Source organism: Hypomesus transpacificus, chromosome 23 (genome assembly GCF_021917145.1).
Source record: "Hypomesus transpacificus isolate Combined female chromosome 23, fHypTra1, whole genome shotgun sequence".
NCBI lineage: Eukaryota > Metazoa > Chordata > Actinopteri > Osmeriformes > Osmeridae > Hypomesus > Hypomesus transpacificus.
The window spans coordinates 21424787-21449694 of NC_061082.1; the positions used below are offsets into that span (position 1 = coordinate 21424787).

The 24908-nt window shown below is 42.9% G+C and overlaps 3 protein-coding genes across 7 annotated transcripts in view; all 3 read left to right on the forward strand.

Moving 5' to 3' along the window:
- The first annotated feature begins 2650 nt into the window (after nt 1-2650).
- Nucleotides 2651-24908, forward strand: part of LOC124484882 (protocadherin gamma-C5-like) — a 97340-nt gene continuing 75082 nt past the window's right edge. The window contains exon 1 of one of the 5 annotated variants that reach the window (XM_047045999.1): nt 2651-5019. In XM_047045999.1, coding sequence (XP_046901955.1) covers nt 2680-5019 — 2340 coding nt within the window. In that variant the 5' untranslated portion in view covers nt 2651-2679. Of the gene's footprint in view, nt 5020-12245; nt 14740-18764; nt 21280-22247; nt 24737-24908 lie in introns of those variants that run through there. The other 4 variants (XM_047045985.1, XM_047045989.1, XM_047045995.1 and 1 more) reach the window with 4 other exon arrangements.
- LOC124485463 (protocadherin beta-16-like) lies at nt 5926-8482 on the forward strand. Its single transcript, XM_047047095.1, has one exon. It carries the CDS (start codon nt 6047-6049, stop codon nt 8480-8482), a length of 2436 nt encoding a protein of 811 aa, XP_046903051.1. The 5' UTR covers nt 5926-6046.
- LOC124485467 (protocadherin gamma-A11-like) lies at nt 9162-11940 on the forward strand. Its single transcript, XM_047047100.1, has 2 exons — nt 9162-11687; nt 11929-11940. The coding sequence occupies exons 1-2, from the start codon at nt 9276-9278 to the stop codon at nt 11938-11940; spliced, it is 2424 nt and encodes an 807-aa protein (XP_046903056.1). The 5' UTR covers nt 9162-9275.

Sequence of the window (24908 nt, forward strand, 5' to 3'; positions counted from 1 at the left end):
TTGACAGGGGTACATATGGACGCAGAGAACCTGGATGTGGGTGATTGGTGGATTTCCGGGCAGAGGATCAAGTAACTCTGCAACCCTGACGTTGTTTCATGTTGTCAAGCACCTTCATCACTTTGTGGTGTTGTACAACACAGCATAAAGTCTGGAGATGAGTTTAGTGAGGTTAGTTTGCATAGATTCATCGTGATGGATACATGCTGGCTGATATCTGACCAATCAGAAGGGGCATGTGGGTGATATCAGCGCTGCTATTGGACAGTTCCCCTCGTGAACATGACGGCTCCCCTTCAGGTGTAAATCAATATTGTCAGATCACTAAGTGGCCGTTTGCATGTTGTAAGCAGATGAAACAGATACTATATAGATATATATATAGATAGATATGTTTTTCATTTCTTTCAGCCATTTATCACTTATCCCAGAGTATTTTCTCTGTTGAAATATATGTAGATTCAACATACTCTTAAATACAAACACATGTTCTCAATCAGACACACACAGACACAGCAGCACCTACACACCGATACAAACATTCATACTTATAAGTCATGGAATAAACAAGCAGGAGTCACATTTTATATCCTGTTGAAGTTAAATTGAACTAACCTTCTAGTTATACGTAAATGCTGTAGTGTTACGCTCTGAAATACCTTTTACTTTATGCTCCTTATGATTTTGTAAGAAATGCAAAATTAATTCTGTACCTTGTGTTAAACTTTGAAATGATGATCAAGCCAACACTGTAACGTGAATCTGACTCATATATTCACCGTCCATATCTATTCCTTACCCATTTGAAAAAATAAAAAAAATAAAAAAATAAATATAAAAACGCTCAAAAAAAGAGAGAACATTTCTACAAAAACTTATACTGAAAAAAAGATGAAACGTTGATGTATTCTGTTTGTGTGTAGTGACTGTCTCCCTGGACAGCGAGTGCCTGGCTGGCACTGATAAGGCTTGGACATCACCTAGGGTCCTACAGATCTGTTGACAAACCTTTTTGTACACCTGCTCATAAGTGTAACGGTGATAATAGTGATTCTTAATTTTTATCATTTCATGAATCTGGTAATGTGTTTTGTTTATAAATCACAAAATAAACTTTTCTTTCTTAAATATCTGAACATTGGTTTTATTTTATCTGGATTTACAGTAAAATATGGACGCTCACATGTGAGTTCACACACAGAAGGTTACAGTAGGTATAAGGTAACATAAGGTAACTTATGTTACAACATAAGGTAGTTCCTTATGTTGTTTTTGAATGGTGTTGTTAATTTATGGTTGTCTGTGGTTGTGCATCTTGCTTTGGCCATACGGTAATGACTGTCATGCTAATAAAGCTAAATTGAATTGAAGGAAGGTCTGAGAGGCAGAGGCCTGGAGGTCTGAGAGGCAGAGGCCTGGAGGTCTGAGAGGCAGAGGCCTGGAGGTCTGAGAGAGAGAGAGAGAGAGAGAGAGAGAGAGAGAGAGAGAGAGAGAGAGAGAGAGAGAGAGAGAGAGAGAGAGAGAGAGAGAGAGAGAGAGAGAGAGAGAGAGAGAGAAAATACGAATACAACCCAGAGCATACATAACCGAAGTTAACGCTATCCTAGTGTGAAAGACACACTTGATTTCTGAGTGGTTTAAGACAGAATATATACAATCCTTTCGCTGTCTGTGCCTCGTAAGTAGGCCCTATTTAGCTGCCCGGAGATGTGCCTGAATGATTCCTCTCTGCTGCTTTTTTCTGCTAGCCGAGCGAAAGGGTTTTCTAAGGCTCGAGCGAACTGAGCTACTGTTTCTGCTCTCTCCCCGAGGCAGGCCTGGCTGTACACCCAACCATGGTGTCTGGGGGTCGCATCATTCACAGGATGCTTCACTTGCAAGGACCGAGCTGGGAGAAAAAGAAGCTAATGCGTTGCCGAGCATAAGTGGAGAACTCGCGCGTGCTCGTACAAACAAACACACACACACACACACAGGCATTCATACATGTATCTATAGGGTTTGTCAAAATGTGCAGTTTATTGGTTAGTCGAAGCGAGTTATATATTGAAAATGTCCTTCGCATTTAGCGGTTAAGCAGGCGACGATTGCTGTCCATGGTGCTGAACCGGTATGCGCTACCAAAGATAGAGCTTTAGTCTAAGCATCCTGTTTGCGTACGGTAAAACTTAGAAAATGTATACAAATGCTCAAAATACGAATTTGTCTTGGCCAGGTCTCCCTCGAAAAATATATTTTTAATCTCAATGGGACTTCCTGGTTAAATAAAGGTTAAATAAAAAATCAAATAAAACATACTCAGCAGCGCGGCCAATGTGGCTGCTTGGCCACCATATGTGATTTAAAGCATCTGTCATGTTGTCTTCCAAAGCCTCACGGTGTCGCTATTCACTAAACGGTGGACTCAGTTTGAGAACACTCCCATTCTTTCCCATATCATTATGTTATTAGAGCTGCAAAAGAGACATCTACAGTCGTCGCACTGCAAAGACTAGAGCTGAAGAGCTTATGAATTGTTCGTTTACATTTTTACAATAGTTGAGCGTTTTCCCTTGCAGGAAAACTGCTTGCTAACAGATTTCGGTTTTTGATTCTATTTTTTAATTTAAGATGTCGAAGGTGCGCTCATCCTGCGGATTAAAATGGCGAATCGAGTTGTGTTTGTTTTTGCTTAAAATTATGCAGACCGTCGCAACAGACATTCGCTATTCTGTCCCTGAAGAGACTAAAACGAAGCATGTTATCGGAAGCTTGAGTAAGGACCTCGATTTGGAATTTCGGCGACTGAAGATTCGCAAGGCCCGTGTGGACTTCCACGGCGAAAAACGCTATTGTGGAATAGACTTGGACACTGGGAATTTCATTGTTCTTGAGCGCATCGACCGGGAGGTGCTTTGTGAAGCTACTACTCCCTGTCTCTTACACTTTGAGTTTATCCTCGAGAACCCACTGGAGCTTCACAATATTGCGCTGGAGATACAAGACATTAATGACAATGCGCCCGTTTTCCAGAAGGATATAATCAAGTTAGAAATCAGTGAGACGGCTCCAACCGGCAGTCGATTTCAAATAACGTCTGCTCGCGACTTAGATGTTGGAGTGAATTCAGTTCAACAATATGTCCTTGGTCAGAATGAACATTTCGTTTTGGAGGCAAAGGGAAAAAACGAAAGATATGTGGAACTTGTTTTGAAAAATAATCTCGACAGGGAGAAGGAGAGGGATCATTCAATAACACTGACAGCAATTGACGGCGGTAGTCCTGTACGATCAGGGAGTGCCATTATTCAGGTTCTCGTCATAGATTTTAATGACAATGCCCCTGTATTTTCACAATCTATTTACACGGTTAGAGTCCTCGAAAATGCATCAAAAGGTACTTTTCTTGTAAAGGTTATTGCAACTGATGAAGATGAAGGTGTAAATGGTATTATAACATACTACATTAATCATGTGTCTGATAGCACGAAACGTTTATTCCAAATTGATCGAAATAGCGGGGAAATTACTGTAATAGGAGAACTTGACCATGAAAAGGCTTCTTCTTACGAAGTGGAAATACAGGCAGAGGATGGCGGGGGACAGGCAGGTCACTGCAAAGTGCTGGTAGAGATTACGGACATCAATGACAATGCCCCTTCTATAACTGTTAAATCAGTTAACAATCCAATCCCGGAGAACGTTCCACCCGGCACTGAAATAGCCATAATCAACGTAAAGGATCCGGACTATGGTGAAAACAGTAGAGTGACGTGTGTCGTTTCAGAATCTGTACCGTTTAAACTTCAGTCTTCTATCAAAAACTATTTTACGTTAGTGAGTAGCGGCCCACTTGACAGGGAGCGCGTGTCTGAGTATAATATCACCATAACGGCATCAGATGAAGGATCACCATCCTTATCCTCGAGCGCTCTGTTGAGGTTTCAAATATCTGATATTAATGACAACCATCCTGAATTTGAAAAACAATCCTACAGCGTCTATGTGAGTGAAAATAACAAACCTGGCTCCTCCATATGTTCTGTTACTGCCAGAGACCCAGACTGGAGACAGAACGGCACAGTGGTCTATTCTCTAGTGCCCAGTGAGGTCAACGGTGTCCCAGTGTCTTCATATGTATCCATTAACGGAGACACAGGGGTGATCCATGCTGTGAGAGCATTTGATTATGAACAGTTTAGGAGCTTCAAGGTCCAGGTTGTAGCCAGAGACAACGGTTCTCCTCCACTCAGCAGTAACGTGACTGTGAGTATCTTTGTAGCAGATGAGAATGACAACTCTCCCCAGATATTATACCCTGCTCCAGCAGGGAACTCCTTGATGACTGAGATGGTCCCCAAAGCTGCTCTGGCAGGGTCCCTGGTTTCCAAGGTGATAGCTGTGGATGCTGACTCTGGCCAGAACGCCTGGCTTTCCTATCAGATTGTGAAATCCACCGATCCAGGACTTTTCACTATCGGTCTCCACAGTGGAGAGATCAGGGCCCAGCGGGACATTTCTGATTCTGACGGTATGAAGCAGAACCTTGTGATATCTGTGAAAGATAACGGACAGCCCTCCATGTCTACAACCTGTGCTGTTTACCTACTGATATCAGATAACCTGGCTGAGGTTCCAGAGCTGAAAGACATGTCTTACGAGGGGAAGGATTCTAAACTAACTTCCTACTTGATCATCGCTCTGGTGTCCGTCTCCACCTTTTTCCTGACTTTCATCATTCTCATCCTGGCCGTTAAGTTTTGCCGCAGGAGGAAACCTAGACTGTTGTTTGATGGAGCTGTGGCCATTCCCAGCGCGTATTTCCCTCCTAACTATGCAGAGGTGGATGGAACAGGAACACTGCGGAGTTCTTACAATTATGACGCTTACCTGACAACGGGCTCACGCACCAGTGACTTCAAGTTTGTCAGATCTTACAACGACAACACGCTGCCAGCTGAAATGACTCTAAAAAAGAGTCCAGATCATTTTCTGGAAGGAAGTATCACCACACTGAACACAGCAGGGGAATCTAGCGAGGTAAGAACCCTTCATGGAGATCCTGTATGTGGTGATTAAAATGAGCATAAATGCAGCTGCACATTTTGTCTAACCGCATAACAATCAGCTAAAATTAATATTTTTTCTATCTATTTGGCGGACTGCATATTGAGTACATTGAGGAAAGTTTTTTTATCTGTCAACGTGATAAATTTATCTCATTAACATTTCATGTAAGAACAAGAGGTTTTAGCTCGTCTGAATTTCAACTTGGTCTACAAGAATGGAGGCATGGCTTTTTTGCGTGGGGAAAAAAATGTCAACTTGTACAATATTTTTTTTGTTTTCATTGCCATGCAGATAGGATTTATCAAACCTACTTCATGGTTTAGTACCGAATGCTTTTGTATGTCACTGTGCCACTTGCGTTGTCGTTACATTCGTCAGGGAAACGTTTGCCGTTTTCAGCACCACAACAACCGGACAGCTACCGTATGTTTGTATCAGTGTATTTAAACGAACTTGGCACTGTGCTTGTCTTGAAATGAAAGTAGAATGAATAGCATGTCTGTTATTGTTGTCTTAAAGTCTTATGAAGTCTTAATTATCTTAATGATAGGAATGTTTCGTGTGTAATACTAGTTGATTATTTCTCGACCACAAACGAGTTACAATTTAGAGTTGGTAGATTAGTATAATTGAACTGAACTAGCTACATATTTACTGGACATTAAAGCATAGATGTAAATTTGCATCCCTACTAAACATATCGTTAGACCTCCGAGTCGCCACTTTCATCTTGGTAGACTTGCCACCGAGTCTCTGAGTGTGGGATGGTGCAAACTGTTTTCTGCAGTTTAAGTAAAGTACACGGAGTGTCGCTATCTACCAGCAAGTGATGTTTCACGTCTCTCTCTCCACCCACTTATGGGCGCAGACGTCGTGTACGTCGTGATAAAGGCAGTGGTGTTTTTGTGATTTAGACGTCGAGATAGAGTGTGTATTTTGCCTGGATTAACCTGCATAGGGGGATCATATTCAGGAATTGTCTACATCTTTCTGGAGAATGGAATACCTGGGTCTCTCTGTCTCTGCACCGATGTTTTGGCTGGCTTTGTTTCCTCTGCTCTTGCGCAGCAGCTATGGAGATGTGACCTATTCTATTCCTGAGGAGATGAAACGCGGGTCTGTAATAGGAAATATAGCCAAGGATCTCGGACTCGATGCTAAAGGACTATTGTCTCGGAAAGCTCGTTTGGATGTTGATCGTAGAAGCAAACGGTATTGTGATATTAATCTGAACACGGGTGAATTGATTGTCGCTGAAATGATCGACAGAGAGAAGCTTTGCGGCAGGAGACTTTTGTGCACTTTAAAATATGAAATGATCTTGGAGAACCCGCTAGAATCACATAACATCGTTTTACAAATACAAGATGTCAATGATAATGATCCGAAATTTGGGGAAGACGATGTGAAATTTGAGATCAGAGAGTCAGCAGTCAAAGGCGCTCGCTTTCCTGTAAATGAAGCACTTGACGCAGACATAGGCCTGAATGCCGTCCAAGACTACAAATTACAAAGGAATGATCACTTTAGTTTGAGTGTTCACAGTAATCCTGGAGGTGGGAAACAGAGTGAACTAGTTTTAGAGAAAGAATTAGATCGTGAACAACAGCAAGAATTGACGTTACTTCTTACTGCTGTCGATGGAGGGAATCCGCAAAGATCCGGTACTGTTGTAATACACGTCACCGTGCTTGATGCTAACGATAATAAACCAATATTTAGCCAGAATAACTATCAGGTGAATCTGTATGAGAACTCCCCTTTAGGATCTATTGTTACTATTGTGTCTGCTACAGACGCAGATGAAGGGGCAAACGGGGAGGTGACGTATGCATTTGGTCCCATAACAGACGACGTGAATACATTATTTTCTGTAAATCCCAAAACGGGTGAAGTAATCGTAATCGGAGAGATTGATTTTGAAAAAGAGTCATTTTATGAATTCAGTATCCGAGCTAAAGACAACTCTGGACTGAGCTCATCTGCTAACGTTAAAGTCGGTATTGTAGACGTTAACGATAATGCTCCATTTATTTCTCTCAAATCCCTGACCAATCCCATCCCCGAGAATGTGTTGCCAGGCAGAGAAGTGGGCATCATTAATGTTCAGGATGAAGACTCTGGTGTCAACAAACAGGTCCGCTGCTCCATCCAGCAGAATGTTCCTTTCAAACTAAACCCCTCCATTAAAAACTACTATTCCTTAGTAACTACCAGTGAATTAGACCGTGAGCTGATATCAGATTATAACATAACTATCACTGTTACTGACGAGGGGTCTCCACCTTTATCCTCCTCAAAGACGATTCATTTATCCATCTCTGACGTCAATGACAACCCTCCTGTGTTTGAAGAGCAATCCTACAGTGCCTATGTGAGTGAAAATAACAAGCCTGGCTCCTCCATATGTTCTGTTACTGCCAGAGACCCAGACTGGAGACAGAACGGCACAGTGGTCTATTCTCTAGTGCCCAGTGAGGTCAACGGTGTCCCCGTGTCTTCATATGTATCCATTAACGGAGACACTGGGGTGATCCATGCCGTGAGAGCATTTGATTATGAACAGTTTAGGAGCTTCAAGGTCCAGGTTGTAGCCAGAGACAACGGTTCTCCTCCACTCAGCAGTAACGTGACTGTGAGTGTCTTCGTGGCAGATGAGAATGACAACTCTCCCCAGATATTATACCCTGCTCCAGCAGGGAACTCCTTGATGACTGAGATGGTCCCCAAAGCTGCTCTGGCAGGGTCCCTGGTTTCCAAGGTGATAGCTGTGGATGCTGACTCTGGCCAGAACGCCTGGCTTTCCTATCAGATTGTGAAATCCACCGATCCAGGACTTTTCACTATCGGTCTCCACAGCGGAGAGATCAGGGCCCAGCGGGACATTTCTGATTCTGACGGTATGAAGCAGAACCTTGTGATATCTGTGAAAGATAACGGACAGCCCTCCATGTCTACAACCTGTGCTGTTTACCTACTGATATCAGATAACCTGGCTGAAGTTCCAGAGCTGAAAGACATGTCTTACGAGGGGAAGGATTCTAAACTAACTTCCTACTTGATCATCGCTCTGGTGTCCGTCTCCACCTTTTTCCTGACTTTCATCATTCTCATCCTGGCCGTGAGGTTTTGCCGCAGGAGGAAACCTAGACTGTTGTTTGATGGAGCTGTGGCCATTCCCAGCACGTATTTCCCTCCAAACTATGCAGAGGTGGATGGAACAGGAACTCTGCGGAGTTCTTACAATTATGACGCTTACCTGACAACGGGCTCACGCACCAGTGACTTCAAGTTTGTCAGATCTTACAACGACAACACGCTGCCAGCCGAAATGACACTAAAAAAGAGTCCAGATCATTTTCTTGAAGGAAGTATCACCACACTGAACACAGCAGGGGAATCTAACGAGGTAAGAACTGAATTTCCCCTGTGAGAAATATAATCATTCAATGTCATGCATATAGGCTTTGTAAAACAGTCCTTAATATTCTTCCGTACCTAATCCTTTAGTCAGTTGCTGTCTCTAATATCATGTTGTTACTTTAAAGACGGAAAAATGCCTGTGTCAGCACCACAGCAACCGGACAGCTCCCTTGTGTTTCTGTCAGCTTTTTGAACGTAACATGGCGCTGTGCTTGTCTTCAATAGAGGCTTTACTGAACACAGAATGTCGGCTGTTCTAAAGTCTTTCACACTTTATTCCTTAAAAGTTTTACCAATGATTTTCATAATAGGCTTGTTTCGTTTGTAATAGACAAGTTACTGATTAATCGTCAACAATCACGTTGCATAAGGAGTTGGTAAATCTTTATATTTTGCTTGATATGCTATATATAGTAATGAAACATTATTTGACATGAAAGCCCATATCTTAATTTGCATCCCTTATAAACATAACGTTAGACTTCAAAGTCGTTGACGTCAGATCCATTTCAGGCTTTGCACAGCTCTCATCTTGGTGGACTCACGGAACATAGAGTCTTTGAGTGTGGTATGATGCTCACTGTTTTCTGCAGTTTTAGTAAAGTACACAGAGTGTCGCTATCTACCAGCAAGTGATGTTTCACGGCTCTCCACCCACTTATGGGCGCAGACTTCGTGTACGTCGTGATTAAGAATAGTGGTGTTTTCGTGATTTAGACGACGAGGTGTAGTGTGTATTTTTTTTTCTGGATAAACCTGTGTCGGAGCAATAACTAGAGGAATTGTCTACATCTTTCTGGATAATGGAATATCTGGGCCTCTCTGTCTTTGCAACGATGTTTTGGCTGGCTTTGTTTCCTCTGCTCTTTTGTAGCAGTTATGGAGATGTGACCTATTCTATTCCTGAGGAGATGAGACGTGGGTCGGTAATAGGAAATATAGCGAAGGATCTGGGACTCGATGCTAAAGGACTTTTGTCTCGCAGAGCTCGTTTGGATGTTGACGGTGGAAGCAAACGGTATTGTGATGTTAATCTGAACACTGGAGAATTGATCGTCGCTGAAATGATAGATAGAGAGAAGCTTTGCGGCAAGAGGCTTTCATGTTCTCTCAAATATGAAATGATCCTGGAAAATCCGTTAGAATTGCACAACATAGTCTTGCAGATACAAGATATCAATGATAATTCTCCACAATTTGGGGAAGACGTTGTGAAATTTGAAATTACAGAGTCAGCAGACAAGGGCGCCCGTTTTCCTGTAAATGAAGCACTTGATGGAGACATAGGAATGAATGCTGTCCAAACTTACATTTTACAGAGGAATGAACATTTTAGTTTGGCAGTTCATGTCAATCCTGGAGGTGGAAAAAATAGTGAGCTCGTTTTAGAGAAAGAATTAGATCGTGAACAAGAGCGAGAAGTGACGTTACTACTTACTGCTGTTGACGGAGGGACACCGCAGAGATCCGGTACTGTAGTTATACATGTCACGGTGCTTGATGCCAACGATAATAAACCAGTGTTTAGTCAGAACGTTTACAAAGCCAGTGCTCCGGAAAAATCCTCCATTAATTCTGTTTTAATTACTGTGTCTGCTACTGACGCTGATGAGGGGGCAAACGGAGAAGTTACGTACGGATTTGGTCCAATCACAGACAGTGTGAAACAAATATTTTCCCTTCATCCCAAAACAGGCGACATAATCCTAATAGGTCACATTGATTTTGAAACTGAGTCATTTTATGAATTCAGTATCCAAGCCAAAGACAACTCAGGGCTGAGTTCTTTTGCGAAAGTAAAAGTTGATATAACAGATGTAAATGATAATGCTCCAGTTATTTATCTTAAATCTTTGACCAATCCCATCCCTGAGAATGTGTTGCCAGGCACAGAGGTGGGCATCATTAATGTTCAGGATAAAGACGCGGGTGTCAATAAACAGGTCCGCTGCTCCATGCAGCAGAATGTTCCTTTCAAACTAAACCTCTCCATTAAAAACTACTATTCCTTAGTAACTACCAGTGAATTAGACCGTGAGCTGATATCAGATTATAACATAACTATCACTGCTACTGACGAGGGGTCTCCACCTTTATCCTCCTCAAAGACTATTTATTTATCTGTCTCTGATGTCAATGACAACCCTCCTGTGTTTGAAGAACAATCCTACAGCGCCTATGTGAGTGAAAATAACAAGCCTGGCTCCTCCATATGTTCTGTTACTGCCAGAGACCCGGACTGGAGACAGAACGGCACAGTGGTCTATTCTCTAGTGCCCAGTGAGGTCAACGGTGTCCCTGTGTCTTCATATGTATCCATTAACGGAGACACAGGGGTGATCCATGCTGTGAGAGCATTTGATTATGAACAGTTTAGGAGCTTCAAGGTCCAGGTTGTAGCCAGAGACAACGGTTCTCCTCCACTCAGCAGTAACGTGACTGTGAGCGTCTTCGTAGCAGATGAGAATGACAACTCTCCCCAGATATTATACCCTGCTCCAGCAGGGAACTCTTTGATGACTGAGATGGTCCCCAAAGCTGCTCTGGCAGGGTCCCTGGTTTCCAAGGTGATAGCTGTGGATGCTGACTCTGGCCAGAACGCCTGGCTTTCCTATCAGATTGTGAAATCCACCGATCCGGGACTTTTCACTATCGGTCTCCACAGCGGAGAGATCAGGGCCCAGCGGGACATTTCTGATTCTGACGGTATGAAGCAGAACCTTGTGATATCTGTGAAAGATAACGGACAGCCCTCTATGTCTACAACCTGTGCTGTTTACCTACTGATATCAGACAACCTGGCTGAGGTTCCAGAGCTGAAAGACATGTCTTACGAGGGGAAGGATTCTAAACTGACTTCCTACTTGATCATCGCTCTGGTGTCCGTCTCCACCTTTTTCCTGACTTTCATCATTCTCATCCTGGCCGTGAGGTTTTGCCGCAGGAGGAAACCTAGACTGTTGTTTGATGGAGCTGTGGCCATTCCCAGCGCGTATTTCCCTCCTAATTATGCAGAGGTGGATGGAACAGGAACGCTGCGGAGTTCTTACAATTATGACGCTTACCTGACAACGGGCTCACGCACCAGTGACTTCAAGTTTGTCAGATCTTATAACGACAACACGCTGCCAGCCGAAATGACACTAAAAAAGAGTCCAGATCATTTTCTGGAAGGAAGTATCACCACACTGAACACAGCAGGGGAATCTAACGAGGTAAGAACCTTTCATGGAGATCCTGTCTGTGGTGAATACAATGAGCAGGGATGCAGCTGCACAGTTTGTGTAAATGTTAGTTTCTCTCGTTGTTTTTCAAATGCTATTTTTAGCCGCTGTTCTATACAATCGTCTTCATATTGTCTTTTGAGATTAATGCCAGTTTCAGAACCATGGCTTGTGGACAGCTCCCGTGTGTCTCTTTCATCCCAGTGAACATTGTGATGCTTCTTTGAACTAGAGAATGTCCTGAAGTGTGTGTGCGTTATACACAGCGTTTTGTAGTGATTTTTAATTAAGAAGTTGCATCAATTAACTCATTTAAATGACTTGCGTTTAAAATACAAGAGAGAAATGCAAGGCACTTTCAACGTGGTGCTGATACGTCTTAACATGTTGTGTGTGGGTTTTGCACCCAGATTTCTGCAGTTTTAGTAAGGTACACAGAGTGTCGCTATCTACCAGCAAGTGATGTTTCACGTCACTCTCCACCCACTTATGGGCGCAGACGTCGTGTACGTCGTTATTAAGAACAGTGGTGTTTTTGTCATTTAGACGACGAGGTGGAGTGTATGATTTTTCCCTGCATAAACCTGTGTAGGAGCAATACCGAGAGGAATTGTCTACATCTATCTTGAGAATGGAGTACCTGGGTCTCTCTGTCTCTGCACCGATGTTTTGGCTGGCTTTGTTTCCTCTGTTCTTGCGCAGCAGCTATGGAGATGTGACCTATTCTATTCCTGAGGAGATGAAACGCGGGTCGGTAATAGGAAATATAGCCAAGGATCTTGGACTTGATGCTAAAGGACTGCTGTCTCGGAAAGCTCGTTTGGATGTTGATGGTAGAAGCAAACTTTATTGTGACATCAATCTTAACACGGGTGAACTGATTGTCGCTGAAACAATCGACAGAGAGAAGCTTTGCGGAACGAGGCTTTCATGCTCCCTAAAATATGAAATTATTTTAGAAAACCCGTTGGAATCACATAACATCGTTTTGAAAATACAAGATGTAAATGACAATGCTCCACAATTTAGCGAAGACTTTGTGAAATTTGGGATTCAAGAATCAGCAGTTAAAGGCGCTCGCTTTCCTTTAAATCAGGCACATGACGCAGACATAGGCCTAAATGCTGTCCAAAGCTACACATTACAAAGGAACGATCACTTTAGTTTGGCTGTTCATAGTATTACTGGAGGAGAAAAACAGAGTGAACTGGTTTTAGAGAAAGAATTAGATCGTGAGATAGAACAGGAGGTGACGTTACTGCTTACTGCTGTTGACGGAGGGACTCCGCAGAGATCTGGTACTGTTGTTATACACGTAACCGTGCTTGATGCTAACGACAATAAACCTGTCTTTACTCAGAATATCTATGAAGTTAATCTGCCTGAAAACTCCCCTATAGGTTCCCTTTTAATTACTGTGTCTGCTACTGACGCAGATGAGGGGGCAAATGGGGAAGTGACGTACGGATTTGGTCCAATTTCCGACGATGCAAAGAAATTATTTTCCCTCAATCCTAAAACAGGTGAAGTAATCATAATTGCAGAGATTGATGCTGAAACAGAGTCATTTTATGAATTTAGTATCCAAGCTAAAGATAATTCAGGCCTAAGTTCTTTATCTAAAATTAAGGTTGAAATAATAGATGTAAATGATAACGCCCCAGTTATTTCTCTTAAATCTCTGACCAATCCCATCCCTGAGAATGTGTTACCAGGCACAGAAGTGGGCATCATTAATGTTCAGGATAAAGACTCTGGTGTCAATAAACAGGTCCGCTGCTCCATCCAGCAGAATGTTCCTTTCAAACTAAACCCCTCCATTAAAAACTACTATTCCTTAGTAACTACTAGTGAATTAGACCGTGAGCTGATATCAGATTATAACATAACTATCACTGCTACTGACGAGGGCTCTCCACCTTTATCCTCCTCAAAGACTATTCATTTATCTGTCTCTGACGTCAATGACAACCCTCCTGTGTTTGAAGAACAATCCTACAGCGCCTATGTGAGTGAAAATAACAAGGCTGGTTCCTCCATATGTTCTGTTACTGCCAGAGACCCAGATTGGAGACAGAACGGCACAGTGGTCTATTCTCTAGTGCCCAGTGAGGTCAACGGTGTCCCCGTGTCTTCATATGTATCCATTAACGGAGACACAGGGGTGATCCATGCTGTGAGAGCATTTGATTATGAACAGTTTAGGAGCTTCAAGGTCCAGGTTGTAGCCAGAGACAACGGTTCTCCTCCACTCAGCAGTAACGTGACTGTGAGTGTCTTCGTAGCAGATGAGAATGACAACTCTCCCCAGATATTATACCCTGCTCCAGCAGGGAACTCCTTGATGACTGAGATGGTCCCCAAAGCTGCTCTGGCAGGGTCCCTGGTTTCCAAGGTGATAGCTGTGGATGCTGACTCTGGCCAGAATGCCTGGCTTTCCTATCAGATTGTGAAATCCACCGATCCAGGACTTTTCACTATCGGTCTCCACAGTGGAGAGATCAGGGCCCAGCGGGACATTTCTGATTCTGACGGTATGAAGCAGAACCTTGTGATATCTGTGAAAGATAACGGACAGCCCTCCATGTCTACAACCTGTGCTGTTTACCTACTGATATCAGATAACCTGGCTGAGGTTCCAGAGCTGAAAGACATGTCTTACGAGGGGAAGGATTCTAAACTAACTTCCTACTTGATCATCGCTCTGGTGTCCGTCTCCACCTTTTTCCTGACTTTCATCATTCTCATCCTGGCCGTGAGGTTTTGCCGCAGGAGGAAACCTAGACTGTTGTTTGATGGAGCTGTGGCCATTCCCAGCGCATATTTCCCTCCTAACTATGCAGAGGTGGATGGAACAGGAACGCTGCGGAGTTCTTACAATTATGACGCTTACCTGACAACGGGCTCACGCACCAGTGACTTCAAGTTTGTCAGATCTTACAACGACAACACGCTGCCAGCTGAAATGACACTAAAAAAGAGTCCAGATCATTTTCTTGAAGGAAGTATCACCACACTGAACACAGCAGGGGAATCTAACGAGGTAAGAACTATATTTCCCAATTGAGAAAAATAATAATTTTTCGTTTTTCTTTAATGCTATGTAAAACAGTTCTAAATATTCTACCGTACCTAATATTTTTGTCCGTCGCTGTCTCTCATGCCTTTACGTTAATCGCGGAAACGTGCCTATGTCAGCACCACAGCAACCGGACAGCTCCCTTTTTTTCTGTCAGCTTTTTAACGCAACATGGCGCTGTACTTGTCTTGAATAGAGGCTTTACAGAACACATCGTGTGTGCTGTTCTAAGAGTCTTTCACACATTAGTTTGTGAGTCTTACTAATGAGCTCAATGACAGGCTTGTTTCGTTGATAATACCATAGTTATTAATTCATCGAAAACAACTGAGTTGGAATTTCCATTTTTTTCCTATATTGCTTAAAATACATACTCGTGAAACATTACTTGAAATGGAAGCCCAGATCTACATTTGCATCCATAATAAACATAACGTTAGACTTCAATGTCTTAATCCCAGATACATTGCAGGCTTTGTGCAATTTTCATTTTGGTAGACTGGCCGCTGAACATTAAGTCAGTGAGTGTGGTATGGTGCACACTGTTTCCTGCAGTTTTAGTAAAGTACACAGAGTGTCGCTATCTACCAGCAAGTGATGTTTCACGTTTCTCTCCACCCACTTATGGGCGCCGACTTCGTGTACGTCGTGATTAGAACGTTGGTGTTTTGTCATTTCAACGTCGAGGTAGTGTGAACATTTTTTAAGAATAAACCTGGATAAGAGCATCACATGCAGGATTTGTCTAAATCTTTCTGGAGAATGGAATACCTGGGCCTCTCTGTCTCTGCACCGATGTTTTGGCTGGCTTTGTTTCCTCTCCTCTTGCGCAGCAGCTATGGAGATGTGACCTATTCTATTCCTGAGGAGATGAAACGCGGGTCGGTTATAGGAAATATAGCCAAAGATCTCGGACTTGATGCTAAAGGACTATTGTCTCGGAAAGGTCGTTTGGATGTTGACGGTGGAAGCAAACGGTATTGTGATATTAATCTGAACACGGGTGAATTGATCGTCGGTGAAATAATCGACAGAGAGCAGCTTTGCGACAGGAGACTTTCATGTGCCCTTAAATATGAAATTATATTGGAGAATCCGTTAGAGTCCCAAAACATTGTTTTGCAAATACAAGATGTCAATGATAATGCTCCACAATTCAGTGATGACGTTGTCAAATTTGAAATCCACGAGTTGGCAGTCAAAGGCGCTCGCTTTTCTCTAAATCAAGCACATGACGCAGACATAGGCCTGAATGCTGTGCAAAGCTACACATTACAAAGGAACGATCACTTTAGTTTGGCCGTTCATACTAATCCAAGAGGAGGAAAATACGGTGAACTTGTTTTAGAGAAAGAATTAGATCGTGAGGTAGAACAGGAGGTAACGTTAGTACTTACTGCTGTTGACGGTGGGACTCCGCAGAGATCCGGTACTGTAGTTATACAAGTCACGGTGGTTGACGCTAATGATAATAAACCAGTGTTTAGTATGACTGAATATAAAGTCAGTCTGCCGGAAAACTCTGCCGTAAATCATGTCTTTATTACCGTGTCTGCTACCGACGCAGATGAGGGGGCAAACGGGGAAGTGACATACGGATTCGGTCCAATTTCAGACGACGCAAAGAAATTATTTTCCCTGAATAGCAAAACGGGTGAAATAACTATTGTTGGACAGATAGACTTTGAAAAGGAGTCAATATATGAATTCAGTATTCAAGCAAAAGACAATGCAGGACTCACTTCATTTGCCAACGTTAAAATTGATATTACTGATGTTAATGATAATGCCCCAGTTATCTCTCTTAAATCCTTGACCAATCCCATCCCTGAGAATGTGTTGCCAAGCACAGAGGTGGGCATCATTAATGTACAGGATAAAGATTCTGGTGTTAATAAACAGGTCCGCTGCTCCATCCAGCAGAATGTTCCTTTCAAACTAAACCCCTCCATTAAAAACTACTATTCCTTAGTAACTACCAGTGAATTAGACCGTGAGCTGATATCAGATTATAACATAACTATCACTGCTACTGACGAGGGGTCTCCACCTTTATCCTCCTCAAAGACAATTCATTTATCTGTCTCTGACGTCAATGACAACCCTCCTGTGTTTGAAGAACAATCCTACAGCGCCTATGTGAGTGAAAATAACAAGCCTGGCTCCTCCATATGTTCTGTTACTGCCAGAGACCCAGACTGGAGACAGAACGGCACAGTGGTCTATTCTCTACTGCCCAGTGAGGTCAACGGTGTCCCCGTGTCTTCATATGTATCCATTAACGGAGACACTGGGGTGATCCATGCCGTGAGAGCATTTGATTATGAACAGTTTAGGAGCTTCAAGGTCCAGGTTGTAGCCAGAGACAACGGTTCTCCTCCACTCAGCAGTAACGTGACTGTGAGTGTCTTCGTGGCAGATGAGAATGACAACTCTCCCCAGATATTATACCCTGCTCCAGCAGGGAACTCCTTGATGACTGAGATGGTCCCCAAAGCTGCTCTGGCAGGGTCCCTGGTTTCCAAGGTGATAGCTGTGGATGCTGACTCTGGCCAGAACGCCTGGCTTTCCTATCAGATTGTGAAATCCACCGATCCAGGACTTTTCACTATCGGTCTCCACAGTGGAGAGATCAGGGCCCAGCGGGACATTTCTGATTCTGACGGTATGAAGCAGAACCTTGTGATATCTGTGAAAGATAACGGACAGCCCTCTATGTCTACAACCTGTGCTGTTTACCTACTGATATCAGACAACCTGGCTGAGGTTCCAGAGCTGAAAGACATGTCTTACGAGGGGAAGGATTCTAAACTGACTTCCTACTTGATCATTGCCCTGGTGTCTGTCTCCACCTTTTTCCTGACTTTCATCATTCTCATCCTGGCCGTGAGGTTTTGCCGCAGGAGGAAACCTAGACTGTTGTTTGATGGAGCTGTGGCCATTCCCAGCGCGTATTTCCCCCCTAACTATGCAGAGGTGGATGGAACAGGAACGCTGCGGAGTTCTTACAATTATGACGCTTACCTGACAACAGGCTCACGCACCAGTGACTTCAAGTTTGTCAGATCTTACAACGACAACACGCTGCCAGCTGAAATGACACTAAAAAAGAGTCCAGATCATTTTCTGGAAGGAAGTATCACCACACTGAACACAGCAGGAGAATCTAACGAGGTAAGATCACTTCATGGAGATCCTGTTTGTGGTTGATAAAATTAGCAGGGATGCAGCTTTACATTCTGTCTAACCTCATAACAATTAGCTCTAATCTCACGTATACAATGAGGAGGGCATTACAACATACTGTAGGCCTTGACTTTTTTTGTAAAAAAAGCCAACCTATTATTCAATTATCATATGTTTTCATTGTCATACAGGTAGATATAACAAACATTACTTCATGATTGTATCTTCTGAATGCTTTTGTATACCGCTTTGCCTTTACCGAAACGTGCAGGTTTCAGCACTACAACAACCGGACAGCTACCGTGTGGTTCTTTCAGTCTGTTCAAAGTAGCCTAACTTGGCACTGTGCTCTTTTTGAAGCTCTAATGGACAGCGTGTCCGTTACTGTAAATGTCTTTCATACATTAATTGTGAATAATCTTCCTAGTTATCTTAATTAGAGGCATGTTGCATTTGTAATAATAGTTATTAATTCATCGACACAATCGAGTTGCAATTCGGAGTTGGTAAATTAATACATATGAGACATTACTCAACATGAAAGCATAGATCTATATTTGCATCGTTACTAAAGAAAACGTTACACCTTAGAGTCGTGGATCTCAGTTAAATAGAAGGCTCTGCACCATTTTAACATTGGTAAACTTAACAGTGATTATTGTGTAGGTGAGTGTAGTATGGTGCAGTGTTATGCAGTTTTAGTAAAGTACACAGAGTGTCGCTATCTACCAGCAAGTGATGTTTCACGTTTCTCAACACCCACTTTTGGGCGCAGACTTCGTGTATGTCGTGAAAAAGAATAGGGTGTTTTTGTCATTTAGACGACGAGGTGGAGTGGATATTTTTACCTGGATAAACCCGTATAAGAGCAATACATACAATAATTGTCTACATCTTTTCTGGAGAATGGAATACCTGGCTGTTTCTGTCTCTGCACCGATGTTTTGGCTGGCTTTGTTTCCTCTGCTCTTGCGCAGCAGCTATGGAGATGTGACCTATTCTATTCCTGAAGAGATGAAACGCGGGTCGGTAATAGGAAATATAGCCAAGGACCTGGGACTTGATGCTAAAGGACTATTGTCTCGGAAAGCTCGCTTGGATGTTGACGGTCGAAGCAAACGGTATTGTGATATTAATCTGACCTCGGGTGAATTGATTGTCGCTGAAGTTATCGACAGAGAAAAGCTTTGCGGAAGGAGGCTTTCATGTGCACTAAAATATGAAATTATCTTGGAGAACCCATTAGAGTCACATAACATCCTTTTGCAAATACAAGATGTTAATGATAACGCTCCAAAATTTGGGGAAGACGTTGTCAAATTTGAGATTCAAGAGTCAGCTGTAAAAGGTGCTCGCTTTTCTCTGAATCAAGCACATGACGCAGACATAGGCCTGAACGCTGTACAAAGCTACACATTGCAGAGGAACAATCACTTTAGTTTAGCTGTTCATACTAATCCTGCAGGTGGAAAACAGAGTGAACTGGTTTTAGAGAAAGAATTAGATCGTGAGGTAGAACAGGAGGTGACGTTACTACTTACTGCTGTTGACGGAGGGACTCCGCAGAGATCCGGTACTGTAGTTATACACGTCACCGTGCTTGATGCTAACGATAATAAACCTGTATTTAGTGAAAACGTTTACAAGGTTAGTCTGCCTGAAAACTCCCCTATAGGTTCGGTTGTCATTACTGTGTCTGCTACAGACGCAGATGAGGGGGTTAACGGGGAAGTGACGTACGGATTTGGTCACATTTCAGAAGATGCCTCCCAATTATTTTCCCTTAATCACAAAACTGGTGAAGTCATCGTAATAGGAGAGATTGATTTTGAAACAGAATCATTTCATGAATTCAGTGTCCAAGCCAAAGATAGTTCTGGGCTGAATTCTTTTGCCAACATCAAGGTTGATATTACAGATGTAAATGACAATTCACCAGCCATCTCTCTTAAATCTCTCACTAATCCCATCCCTGAGAATGTGTTACCAGGCACAGAGGTGGGCATCATTAATGTACAGGATGAAGACTCTGGTGTTAATAAACAGGTCCGCTGCTCCATAGAGCAGAATGTTCCTTTCAAACTTAACCCCTCTATTAAAAACTACTATTCCTTAGTAACTACTAGTGAATTAGACCGTGAGCTGATATCAGATTATAATATAACTATCACTGCTACTGACGAGGGCTCTCCACCTTTATCTTCCTCAAAGACGATTCATTTATCTGTCTCTGACGTCAATGACAACCCTCCTGTGTTTGAAGAGCAATCCTACAGTGCCTATGTGAGTGAAAATAACAAGCCTGGCTCCTCCATATGTTCTGTTACTGCCAGAGACCCAGACTGGAGACAGAACGGCACAGTGGTCTATTCTCTAGTGCCCAGTGAGGTCAACGGTGTCCCAGTGTCTTCATATGTATCCATTAACGGAGACACAGGGGTGATCCATGCCGTGAGAGCATTTGATTATGAACAGTTTAGGAGCTTCAAGGTCCAGGTTGTAGCCAGAGACAACGGTTCTCCTCCACTCAGCAGTAACGTGACTGTGAGCGTCTTTGTAGCAGATGAGAATGACAACGCTCCCCAGATATTATACCCTGCTCCAGCAGGGAACTCCTTGATGACTGAGATGGTCCCCAAAGCTGCTCTGGCAGGGTCCCTGGTTTCCAAGGTGATAGCTGTGGATGCTGACTCTGGCCAGAACGCCTGGCTTTCCTATCAGATTGTGAAATCCACCGATCCAGGACTTTTCACTATCGGTCTCCACAGCGGAGAGATCAGGGCCCAGCGGGACATTTCTGATTCTGACGGTATGAAGCAGAACCTTGTGATATCTGTGAAAGATAACGGACAGCCCTCTATGTCTACAACCTGTGCTGTTTACCTACTGATATCAGATAACCTGGCTGAGGTTCCAGAGTTGAAAGACATGTCTTACGAGGGGAAGGATTCTAAACTAACTTCCTACTTGATCATCGCTCTGGTGTCCGTCTCCACCTTTTTCCTGACTTTCATCATTCTCATCCTGGCCGTGAGGTTTTGCCGCAGGAGGAAACCTAGACTGTTGTTTGATGGAGCTGTGGCCATTCCCAGCGCGTATTTCCCTCCTAACTATGCAGAGGTGGATGGAACAGGAACGCTGCGGAGTTCTTACAATTATGACGCTTACCTGACAACGGGCTCACGCACCAGTGACTTCAAGTTTGTCAGATCTTACAACGACAACACGCTGCCAGCCGAAATGACACTAAAAAAGAGTCCAGATCATTTTATGGAAGGAAGTATCACCAAACTGAATACAGCAGGAGAATCTAATGAGGTAAGAACCCTTTAATCCTGTCTGTGGTGAATGAAATGAGCAGAGATGCAGCTCCACATTTTGTCTAACCGCATAACAATGAGCTTAAATTAATAGTTGTTCTATCTATTTGGCGGACTGCATATTGAATATATTGAGGACGGTTTTTTACATGTCAACATGATACATTTAACTTGTTATAACATTACATGTAAGAACAAGAGGTTTTATCTTGTCTGAATTTCAACTTGGTCTACATGAATGGAACAATGGCTTTTTTGCGTGGGGAAAAAAATGTCAACTTATACAATATTTTTTTCGTTTTCATTGCCATGCAGATAGGATTTATCAAACCTACTTCATGGCTTTTCTACCGAATGCTTTTGTATGTCACTATGCCACTTGCGTTGTCGTTACATTCGTCAGGGAAACTTTTGCTGATTTCAGCACCACAACAACCGGACAGCTACCGTATGTTTGTATCAGAGTATTCAAACGAACTTGGTACAGTGCTTGTCATGAAATGAAGCTAGAATGAATGGCATGTCAGTTATTGTTGCCTTAAAGTCTTAATTATCTTAATCATCTTAATGATAGGCATGTTTCGTGTGTATTACTAGTTGATTATTTATCGACCACAACCGAGTTGCAATTTAGAGTTGGTAAATGTGTATAAATGAACTAAAATACATACTTACTGTACAATAAAGTATAGATGTAAATTTGCATCCATAATAAACATAACGTTAGACCTCAGAGTCGTTGATCTCAGTTAATTTGTATTTATGCCACTTTCATCTTGGTAGACTTGCCACCGAGTCTCTTAGTGTGGTATGATAAACACTGTATTCTGCAGTATTAGTAAAGTACACAGAGTGTCGCTATCTACCAGCAAGTGATGTTTCACGTTTCCCTCCACCCACTTATGGGCGCAGATTTCGTGTACGTCGTGATAACGAACAGTGGTGTTTTTGTGATTTAGACGTCAAGATAGAGTGTGCATTTTTGCCTGGATAAACCTTTAAAGGGGGCTCATATTCAGGAATTTTCGACATCTTTCTGGAGAATGGAATACCTGGGCCTCTCTGTCTCTGCACCGATGTTTTGGCTGGCTTTGTTTCCTCTGTTCTTGCGCAGCAGCTATGGAGATTTGACCTATTCTATTCCTGAGGAGATGAAACGTGGGTCGGTGATAGGAAATATAGCCAAAGATCTCGGACTCAATGCTCATGGACTGTTGTCTCGGAAAGCTCGTTTGGATGTGGATGGTGGAAGCAAACGGTATTGTGAAATTAATCTGAACACGGGTGACTTGATCGTGTCTGAAATTTTCGACAGAGAGGAGCTCTGCGGCAGGAAGGTTTCTTGCTCCCAGAAATATGAAATTATATTGGAGAACCCGTTAGAATCACAAAACATCGTTTTACAAATACAAGATATCAATGACAACCCACCAAAATTTGGCAAAGACGTTGTTCGTTTTGATATCCAAGAATCAGTTGTTAAAGGGGCCAGATTCGCTGTTAATCAGGCTCACGACGCAGATATAGGCCTGAATGCTGTCCAGAGCTACACATTACAAAGGAACAACCATTTCAGTTTGGCCGTTCATACTAATCCCGGAGGTGGAAAGTATGGGGAGTTAGTTTTAGAGAACGAATTAGATCGTGAAAAAGAGCAGGATGTAACGTTAATTCTTACAGCAGTTGACGGAGGGACACCGCAGAGATCCGGTACTGTCGTTATACACGTCACCGTGCTTGACGCTAACGATAACAAACCCGTCTTTAGTCAGAATGTGTATAAGGTGAATCTGCCTGAAAACTCCCTTAAAGGTTCTGTTATAATTACTGTATCTGCTACTGATGCAGATGAGGGGGCAAACGGGGAAGTAACTTATGCATTTGGGCCCGTTTCTGAGAAACTGAGCGAGCTATTTTCTCTTGATATAAAAACTGGGGATATAAGCATTGTCGGAGAGATAGACTTTGAAAAAGAGTCCACACATGAATTGAGCATCCAAGCTAAAGATAACTTTGGGCTGACTTCCTTTGCCAATGTTATCGTTGAAATAACTGACGTTAATGACAATATCCCTGTTATTTCTCTAAAATCTCTTACTAATCCCATCCCTGAAAACGTGTTAACAGGCACAGAGGTGGGCATCATTAATGTACAGGATAAAGACTCTGGTGTCAATAAACAGGTCCGCTGCTACATCCAGCAGAATGTTCCTTTCAAACTAAACCCCTCCATTAAAAACTACTATTCCTTAGTAACTACCAGTGAATTAGACCGTGAGCTGATATCAGATTATAACATAACTATCACTGCTACTGACGAGGGCTCTCCACCTTTATCCTCCTCAAAGACTATTCATTTATCTGTCTCTGACGTCAATGACAACCCTCCTGTGTTTGAAGAACAATCCTACAGCGCCTATGTGAGTGAAAATAACAAGCCTGGCTCCTCCATATGTTCTGTTACTGCCAGAGACCCAGACTGGAGACAGAACGGCACAGTGGTCTATTCTCTAGTGCCCAGTGAGGTCAACGGTGTCCCCATGTCTTCATATGTATCCATTAACGGAGACACAGGGGTGATCCATGCAGTGAGAGCATTTGATTATGAACAGTTTAGGAGCTTCAAGGTCCGGATTGTAGCCAGAGACAACGGTTCCCCTCCACTCAGCAGTAACGTGACTGTGAGTGTCTTCGTAGCAGATCAGAATGACAACTCTCCCCAGATATTATACCCTGCTCCAGCAGGGAACTCCTTGATGACTGAGATGGTCCCCAAAGCTGCTCTGGCAGGGTCCCTGGTTTCCAAGGTGATAGCTGTGGATGCTGACTCTGGCCAGAACGCCTGGCTTTCCTATCAGATTGTTAAATCCACCGATCCAGGACTTTTCACTATCGGTCTCCACAGTGGAGAGATCAGGGCCCAGCGGGACATTTCTGATTCTGACGGTATGAAGCAGAACCTTGTGATATCTGTGAAAGATAACGGACAGCCCTCTATGTCTACAACCTGTGCTGTTTACCTACTGATATCAGATAATCTGGCTGAGGTTCCAGAGCTGAAAGATATGTCTTACGAGGGGAAGGATTCTAAACTGACTTCCTACTTGATCATCGCTCTGGTGTCCGTCTCCACCTTTTTCCTGACTTTCATCATTCTCATCCTGGCCGTGAGGTTTTGCCGCAGGAGGAAACCTAGACTGTTGTTTGATGGAGCTGTGGCCATTCCCAGCGCGTATTTCCCTCCTAACTATGCAGAGGTGGATGGAACAGGAACGCTGCGGAGTTCTTACAATTATGACGCTTACCTGACAACGGGCTCACGCACCAGTGACTTCAAGTTTGTCAGATCTTACAACGACAACACGCTGCCAGCCGAAATGACACTAAAAAAGAGTCCAGATCATTTTATGGAAGGAAGTATCACAACACTGAACACAACAGGAGAATCTATCGAGGTAAGAACCTTTCATGGAGATTTTGTTTGTGGTACATAACATAAGCAGGATGTACTGCACAGTCTGCTGAAACGAATGATCACCTAATAGTCAATTTTCAATGCAATTGGTGAAATTCATATTAAACGTATACATACGTTTATTCTTTGTCAACATGCTTTGATTCACTAAT

Coding starts and splice junctions, on each gene's coding strand:
- LOC124485463 (XM_047047095.1), top strand. CDS start 6,047: ATGGAATACCTGGGTCTCTCTGTCTCTGCACCGATGTTTTGGCTGGCT.
- LOC124485467 (XM_047047100.1), top strand. CDS start 9,276: ATGGAATATCTGGGCCTCTCTGTCTTTGCAACGATGTTTTGGCTGGCT.